Source organism: Barbus barbus (assembly GCF_936440315.1).
Source record: "Barbus barbus genome assembly, chromosome: 4".
Taxonomy (NCBI): Eukaryota; Metazoa; Chordata; class Actinopteri; order Cypriniformes; family Cyprinidae; genus Barbus; species Barbus barbus.
In genome coordinates, this window is record NC_136732.1 from 11880767 (window position 1) to 11889176 (window position 8410).

General features: G+C 37.2%; 1 protein-coding gene across 1 annotated transcript; it reads left to right on the forward strand.

The window, feature by feature from the left end:
• Positions 1-4397: 4397 nt before the first annotated feature.
• Positions 4398-7915, forward strand: LOC306862517 (NADPH oxidase organizer 1-like). Its single transcript, XM_079405350.1, has 8 exons — positions 4398-4487; positions 4960-5040; positions 5126-5198; positions 5291-5474; positions 5588-5772; positions 5870-5977; positions 6382-6499; positions 6773-7915. Exons 1-8 carry the CDS (start codon positions 4422-4424, stop codon positions 7380-7382), a joined length of 1425 nt encoding a protein of 474 aa, XP_079261476.1. The 5' UTR covers positions 4398-4421; the 3' UTR covers positions 7383-7915.
• The last annotated feature ends 495 nt before the right edge of the window (positions 7916-8410 follow it).

The window sequence follows — 8410 nt, forward strand, 5'->3', positions numbered from 1 at the left end:
AATTGGGGGAAAGTACAAAGAAACTCTCTCTCTCCCACTTCGCTTAAAGGCAAAAATGCCAAAAATAAATCTTTAAAAAAAGCGTATGAATTGCCATGAGATCAGATTGACCATACTGGCCGGTCTAACGCATTCACTCTGTCTACCAAACCACGCTGTTGTCGCACATGCAGAATGAGAGCTGGCATTGTCTAATAACCATGGACTTCCCATAAAAGAAGTCATCTTGATGGCAGTATGTCTCTACAATCCCAATATATGCCTCCATGTCAATGGTACCTTCACACATATGCGTCACCCATGCTGTTTGCACTGATGGACCCCATGACAGATGCTTGCTTTGGCTGGTGAAAGTCTGGATGGTCCATTTCGTCTTTGGGACTGAGAACTCAACGTCTATTTTTCTCAAGAACAAGTGGAAATGTGGACTTATTTGACCACAGGACACATTTCCACTTTGTTTTTGACCATCTCAGACAAGCTCTGGCCCAGTATAGCTTTCTCCTTGCAACAGAGATTCAAGTTGCACTTCTTGTTGCAGCAGCAGACTGGTAAATGACAGTGGTTTTCTGAAGTACTCTTGAGCTCATGTGGCTATATTTAACACAGCGTGACGGTTTCTTATGCAATGCCATCTGAGGGCTCAAAGGTCACGCACATTCACTTGAGGTTTCCTGCCTTTCATAAATTCCTTAAATCTTTTCACAATACTATGTATGGTAGTTGGTGAAAGACCTAAATTATTTGCGATTTTGCATTGAGAAATGTGATTTTTGATTTGTTTGACACTTATCTCATGAAATTTGCCACAAAGACTAAGATGTTCCTTTTTATACCCAAACATGATGATTCCCTCACCTATTACTAATTCACCTGCTTATTGTGGACTGTTTTCAAACAGTGTAACTTAGATAAACTATAACATTTTCACATTTATTTTGCCTCTGTCCCAGCATTTTTGGAATGTGTTACAGCCATCAACATCAAAATGTGTTTATATTTACAAAATAAATTTAAGCTGGTCAGTGAAAACATTGGAAATCTATTATTTTTACTTTTCAAGGGAATCAACAAACCACAGATTCTTGATTCTTCACTGCATTTTATAAAATGCCCCATTGTTTTGGAATTGGGGTTATAACTTCAATCAAATCAAATGCAATCAAAGCTACATTGTCAGCATCATTACTCCAGTCTTCAGTGTCACATGATCCTTCAGAAATCAGTCTAATATGCAGATTTGCAGCTCAAGAAACATTTAATACTATCAATGTTTAAAACAGTTGTACTGCTTCATATTTGTGTGGAAAAGAACAGCATTTATTTGAAACAGAAACATTTTGATAAATTTGATAATTTTATCAATTTTAGTGCATGCATTTAAATATATGTTGCACATGAATTCAAGGAAGAGGAATTAATACTGAAGTGTATTTAAAACAAATATTTTTTCCATTGTTAAATGTAGGTTTCACCTTTTTCTCCAAGTTTTTTGGACATTTGCTATCATTCACACCTGCATTTCACTTTTATCACTATATTATGTCATGTGGCTAACAGTAATAAACCAACAAATTTCCCAGCATATTGCATGTTTCACAATGCACTTGACGTCAACAATCAAATAACACTGACAGTTCTTTATATTATCCCGTGAAAGCCAATGCAATCCATATGATTCACAACAGGAAATGATGGACTTCAGGAGGCCAGTTAATTTCCTTTCGCAATGACGGTCTTAAAGGAAGAAATCAAGTTACAATAGTGAATAGGTTATATAATGTTACCTTTGTGCATCATGCAAATGCAATGTCAAAAATGAAAATATGTTGTCCGCTGGACAATGTTCATTATTAATGTGACTTCAAATGATTGAAATATTCAACAGAGGCCGCAGTTTCAAAAGCTGCTCCAATCAAAGAGCTAAAAGATAAAGCTTGAGGTGAAAATTCACAGACTTTGTTAAGCGAATCACAAATGGTCCAGCTCTGTTTGATGTCCATATCTCTGGGAAACTCTGTTATCGGTGTCTGTGGTGTTAGTATAGCTACCACATTCACCTGCTTCGCACGGCATGGACTTCACAGTTCATACGCAATAGTGGAAAGGCTGCAACCATTCGGATCGTAGCGTAAATCTAAAGGATAAAGCGACAATTGTCTTGTGATGGTTTTATTATTAGTAACAGGGAGCAAAAAAGGAGTTTCTGGTCTGTCAGGAGTTTAAAAGTCCAAGATACAAGAAAAATGTGCAGTGAACTCGATTTTTATATTTGCATTATAAGAAAATGTGAAAACGCCCATCTAAACGTCACAAGGGTATTATGGGTTGTTTTCAGGAAACAGTAAAAGAGTATAATCACCAAAGAGAGTGAGGATGGAAAGTAAAACAGGAACACTCTTAAAATAAAGGTTCTTTATTTGCATCTGGTTCCAGTGTGTTTATCTGCTAAAATATTGAGAATAAAATTAGCTTGAATTGGTATGCTTTATTGTATAGAATTTTTTTTGTAGTCAGTATGATTGCTTTTCAGATTCTGTATTGTAAATAGGCTTTGCAATGAAGTAACTACACTTTGTATTTATGATTTATGAATATTAGAGGTTTGTTGTCGTTTTTCTGTTATATGAATGGTCTGTGAGTTTATGGTACCTGTAATGTATGGTTTTTATTTATTTGTCATATAAAGCAGTGTTATTATTTTTAACTATCTATAAAACTAAAAACGTTCTCATTACTTGAAATCAAATAAACATTAAATTATATAGAATAAAAACAATCTCTTTTTATTTCTGTTTTTTTTGTATAAGGTTAAAGGAATAAAACAACTAAATCTAAACAAGCTAAAACTGATCAATGATATATCAAAATGCCCCTAATAATCATGTTTACAATTAAAAAGATCAGTACAGTGAAACTAATATGCATTATGTAAAATCTGCATCTGGTATTTTAATGATAGGTTTTTTTCAGTGAGTAAGTCATTGCTGTTAAATACAGTCAGCGTTGTAACAATAAATATAGGTTGGGCAAACATCTGAGAGGAAGCCCTGCATATAGCCTATGCCTATTTCCTTGAAGCTTCACCCAACAGGAACCATTTCTTTTTATTATCTTCTATTTCCTGGAATGTCTCTTGTTTATTATGTACACATCACTCGTAGATTTATGAATATGTCAGCACAGTTTTATGACATATGCATTGATGTGAAGGGCTACAAGTACTAACTCATTTTTTTTCTAAGTATCCTAATCAGTCATTCTCTCCGGTCTACTACATCATAACATAGACTAGCTTTAGCATATTTCTCAGTATGACTGATTGCAACATATAAGTCAGTTTTAAGAACTTTAATTTTCCTTTCAATACCACTCTTTTAAAGAAAATCATGAACTTCATTCACCATCAACAATTTCAACGAACATAAGGACTTTGCTGCTGTTTGTTAGCAGTTTCTAAAATGTGTTGCATTAATAAAGGTGAATCTTAAAGGTATAGTTCACCCAAAAATGATCATTTACTCACCCTTGAGTCGTTCTAAACCTGTATGAGTTTCTTTCTTTTGCTGAACACAAAAGAAGATATTTTAAAGAGTGTTGGTAACCAAACAGTTGATGGTAGCCATTGACTTCCATAAGTTTTATTACCTATATTCCTTAAAAATACCAGATTGCATTCAACAGAATAAAGAAATTCATAACAGCAGGATGAATCATGTTTGGGTGAACTATCACTTTAGTAACATTTCGTTTTTTTCCCCCTCTAGGAGATATTAATTCTCCAGCAAGGCTGTTACTGAAAATAAGAACCTGTTCTTAATGACTTGCCTGGTTACATAAAGGCTTAATGAAAAATACAATGTAGCTAATGCTAATCAAAATGCACATACAAATATAAAAAATCAAAAATATATAAATCCAGCCCTTTTGTGGTACAATGGTAGAATGAAAGTACTAGTTCTTTGATATAGGCTAAGGTTGACTAATTGTACAATTAAAGTTACAGTATAGGCTACTTAGCCTACATAAAGCAGTGTTTGTTTAGACAGATACCTCAAAATGACGAACGCTATTGAAAACTGAAGAATTATTGTACAAGAAAATAGTTAATTGAACACATCTTGACAATAGTGGGGCATGTTGGCACATCACATAAAGTGGTTCATAATCACAGAACAGTCGATTATAGGCTTCCAAGAAAGTTTAAAGAGAAAAACTATCAATCGATTGATCGACACTCAGATTATATTCCATCCAGTGTTTTTTGAGGAATATTGGTGATGTAAGAGCGGACTCTCCGGTTTGTGAAATAGCAGCGGGTGCGTGCTGGACGCCGTTCCCGCCTCTGATTGGAGGAGGAGGTATAAATAGAACGCGCGCATCGGGAGAGCAGGCAGTCAAACAACAGCAAGCTGGTCAGTATGGGCGAGCAAAGACACCCCGTCAATATTCAGCTTCTTGGAGTGATGCAGAAAGAAGTAGCTAAAGTAAGACACATTTTTTGCATTCGTTTTTTTTTTTTTTATTACAGGTTACACTTTATTTTAAGGTGTTCTTGTTACAGTAATTATACATTTAAGTACTGAGTAATATTAAACTAAATGTACTACTTACTATATGGTTAGGGTTAGGATGAGGATTTGGTTTAGGGTTAGTTGCATTATGCAATTACAGACATAGCCTAATTTATTGTTATTATAATAGTATAGCCTACATGTAACAAGGACACTGTAAAATAACTAGCATTTTAATATAGGCTACCGTTGTTTTGAATACGATTATGATGTTTGTGTCAATCAATGTAGCCTAGTACAATTTTTACACACATATTATTTGAATTCATCAGCATTAACACTACTCTGAACATAGGCTACTTCACTATAGCTACATAATAACAAAAAGACTGATGTAATTAAGAAGTAGTACTGAAATGTGTCTAATATATTCTTCTCTTTCCAGTTGTACATGGCCACTGTATTCTGGTCAGATCAAAATGAGATTACTGTGTACAGATCGCTTAAAGACTTCAAGATGCTGCATGTAAGTCTCTTTCTTCATTTAATTTATTATATATATATAATATATATAGTCAAGTAGAATAACATCTATATGCGTATTACTGTAGAGACAACTCAAGAAGAAATTCCCTCCTTCAAACCCCATTGGAAGGTCAGGAAGGATTGTTCCCAAATTTAAAGGTAAATACTTTACCAGTTGTTCATTAAACAATGTGCAAATTCAAGCCCTCATCATGAAGTAATATATTTTTTGAAAAAACTAAAATTTGCAGCTGCAAGAGTGCAGAAGAACATGCAGAAGTGGAGCCCCAGTAAGTCGGTGCTCAGACTAAAGGCTCTGGAAGAATACTGCAGTGAACTGCTGAAGAGCGATCCCCGTATCTGCCACAGCTCAGAGCTCATACAGTTCCTGCTTCCCAAACCCCAGGACCTCGATTCTGACTTTGCAAAAAACAGGTAAACGGATGCTGCAAAGACACGCAGAGCAGAAAATAATAAATACATGCTAGAATTTTCAAAACTATACAAAGTCTCTGAAACAGAACCTAATTAAAGATTTTGTTCGACAGTATCATGATGATGCCATCAGAAACCTCTCTGAGCAACGGTAATGTTGGAATGAACAATGTTACTCAACCCTTTGTTACTGAAACATACCGATGCATAGCTACTTATGAGACCAAGGACACCAAGAACCAGCCCTTCAAGGTTGAGGTGGATGAGATGGTGGATGTACTCATTAAAGACCAAAAAGGTGAGAACTCATTTGGCCTTTGAATCGTTTGCCAGACTACACAAAAGCACAGAGTCTCTCTTCAGTGTTTGCTGACATTGTTGTGCTTTCTCATCAGGATGGTGGCTGGTGGAAAATGAAGCCAAACATCTCGCTTGGTTTCCTGCTCCGTATCTGAAGAGAGCTGAGATGGATGATGACGGTCCTAACGTGATGGATGGCGAAAGTAAGTACCGGTCTTTAACATATTCTAGCTGTATTTATTTGGTAAGAAAACCGGTTTGGCTGCACCATGTTTTACATGCTTGTGTCATGAAGCAGCCTTTTTTTTTGGAAACCAACCTAATTATGCTTATTCCACTAACTTTTAAAATTAATGAATTTTGGTCACTTTGTAGCAAATCACTGTAAATGCACAAATCAAAAGTAGCAGTTTACAAAATAATAACCCTTGTACATCTGCAAAGTACCCAACACACTTGCCTGGCTGTTTGTAGTAATCCCGAAGACCTTGATTTCCTGGTCCTGGTGTGTTTGATTGGACTTGAAACACATGCTGTTGTATATTAAGAAACTATTTATTTGTTCACCAAGTTGTTCTTAACCGGATCTTATTTTTCCATTCGTCAGGTGTCTTCTATGTTGCCGCCAAAAGTTACAAAGCCATGAACAGTGATGAACTATCAGTGGAGATCGGGTCTCTGGTGGAGGTCTTACAGAAGTCCGACAACGGCTGGTGGATAGTGAGGTAAATATCCATATCGTTTACTACGAAAATGAGCAGATGAAATACACACCAGTAATCTAAGAGGCAGGAAACCTTTACCTGCTCATTTGAAATGCAGTAGTCTGGAAACAAACTTGGCACTTGCTTTACATCCTCATTTTTGTGGACTTGTTTTGGCAGTTTGTGCCTTGTTTACTTCCAAAGAATGAAACCAAATTACCCATTGATTTTATACATAATGCTACTTCTAGATCACTCCTCAACGATTGAGAGCTGTCTTTGTCTATCCCTCAGGTACCATCGAAAGGCAGGATTTGTACCATCTATGTACCTGCAACCATACAATAACCCACGAATGCACCTGATGCCTGCTAAGAGGGAGATAACCAGCTCCACTCTTGACTTGGCACATCCTGGAGGAAATTTCCTGCAGGTCTCCGGCCGTGAGCTCAGCAGATCCCATGGCAACCTGAGACCTCCAGGAAGCACCCTGGACCCTATAGATAAGCAGATGTCACGATCAATGAGTAGACTGCCGGATGCTTATACAACACAGCTGGCTCCACCGTCAGTCCGAGTGCAGTTTGTTGAGAATGGCCAGCAAAGCAGTCTGAGTGACGACAGTGAAGAGCTCAGCGACAACGACAGCAGCTTGTCCGCCAGCGATTCGCTAAACCGCTTGGACGCGGAAGAGCAATTGCGCCAGAGTCGCACCCCTATGCCTGACTCCTCTCGCAGCCTGAGCTTTGAGAGTGCAGAAGAAGTCAAGATGATCGGCAGCAGATCAGACCCCAGTCTCATCAAGATGCCCTCCACCCCCAAGATACCACCCAGACCCCAAGCTCAGGAGATACTCAAACGCTGCACCACCGTCACACGCAAAAACCTGCAGAGAACCAGTTAGGCCGATGTCTCAAGCACTTCAGGCTACATGTTTGAGGAGAGCATCCAAGAGTCCAGGTCCAGACAAGCATTAATGTCCACTACCATAACACTTGCTTGATGCTAATGTGATTATTTGATGGACAAATTATGGAGAGATTCTTGCTACACATTTATACTACTAGGACAAAGTTTAGATCTTATTCTTGGAACAGAATTATTACATATGTTACAAATTATGGGTCTACATGTTTCTAGAGAAGCTGCTCTTTGGATCAGATAAATATAGATTATCTCTTAACTGAAGAAAAGATAATGATCGACAACCTAGAAATCTTTAATCTTTTATACAATCTTCTATAGAATATTTATCCAAGCTTTGCATCTTTCTTAGTTTCCCCCTCTTTTTCCATAGTGGAAAATATCACTTGTGCCTTATATGCATTGTATATCCTGACATATATTATACTTGAACACTGTATACTCTTAAGAGTTGACTTTTTGCATATTTTTCCCCATGTTGTGTGCCTGTAAACAAAATAAAATATTTAACCGAAAGACTGGCATTACTGGAGTGTTCATTCCTACAAATGGATTGTTAAAGACGTATATCATATTAAGCACAATGTATGCCGAAGATTTCTAAAACACAGGTTAGGACCAGATAAGTTCTTTCAAGTCAGAGGTCTCCTATCCTTAGCTCCAACTCAAACAATCCCACCTTAACCAGCTCATTTATTCCTGTATCTGAAAGAGTAGAGTTTGTCATTAGCAACACCAAGGTCATGGGTTTGATTCCCGTGCATGAATGACTAAAAAAAAAAAAGTTAATGTCGCTTTGGATAAAGCATCCAGCCGTGTTGAAATGTTGGCAGTGAAATCAGCAGGAAAGTAGCTCTCCAGGCTATTCCTGTCTTAAGTTAATTGCTATTATCACTATGGCACAAACCAGAGGTGTCCAGTCCTACTCCTGCAGGGACACTGTTTTTGCAGAGTTTTTGCAGGACGTTGGCCTTTAAGGAGCAGGATTGGACACACCTGACATTTTAA

Excerpts from the sequence above, each read along its gene's own strand:
- LOC306862517 (XM_079405350.1), top strand. The coding sequence starts at position 4,422 with ATGGGCGAGCAAAGACACCCCGTCAATATTCAGCTTCTTGGAGTGATG. Across the intron at positions 5,041-5,125 it reads AAGACTTCAAGATGCTGCAT|AGACAACTCAAGAAGAAATT; the intron begins GTAAGTCTCTTT and ends GTATTACTGTAG. Across the intron at positions 6,500-6,772 it reads AACGGCTGGTGGATAGTGAG|GTACCATCGAAAGGCAGGAT; the intron begins GTAAATATCCAT and ends TCTATCCCTCAG.